Source organism: Perkinsus marinus (genome assembly GCF_000006405.1).
Source record: "Perkinsus marinus ATCC 50983 genomic scaffold scf_1104296960410, whole genome shotgun sequence".
Lineage (NCBI taxonomy): Eukaryota > Perkinsozoa > Perkinsida > Perkinsidae > Perkinsus > Perkinsus marinus.
In genome coordinates, this window is record NW_003206160.1 from 2918 (window position 1) to 3151 (window position 234).

General features: G+C 51.3%; 1 protein-coding gene across 1 annotated transcript in view; it reads left to right on the forward strand.

Moving 5' to 3' along the window:
• Nucleotides 1-234, forward strand: part of Pmar_PMAR019618 (hypothetical protein) — a gene marked incomplete at both ends in the record, with an annotated part of 2491 nt that extends 2257 nt beyond the window's left edge. Inside the window, one exon of the mRNA XM_002772722.1 lies at nucleotides 64-234. Coding sequence (XP_002772768.1) covers nucleotides 64-234 — 171 coding nt within the window. The remainder of the gene's footprint in view (nucleotides 1-63) is intronic.

Here is a 234-nt window from a genome sequence, read left to right on the forward strand (position 1 = left end):
AGCGATTCGATATATTGTTTACTCTGAGTCCGTGAAGTAGAAGTGAGTGTTTATTTTCCTCAGGAAGAGATCCAAAGCGTCGTTGTGTACATCGTGGCCCAAATCATTGGGTCCTTGCTAGCTGCGCTGGCGTTCCGCGCTGTTCGTTTTTCGAGAAAAGCTGAGCCTACCAGCGAGGTGCAAGAGGAGGTCAACGAGTGCGGAGAGGGCTTGAGCCACCTGAGCATCCGTTAG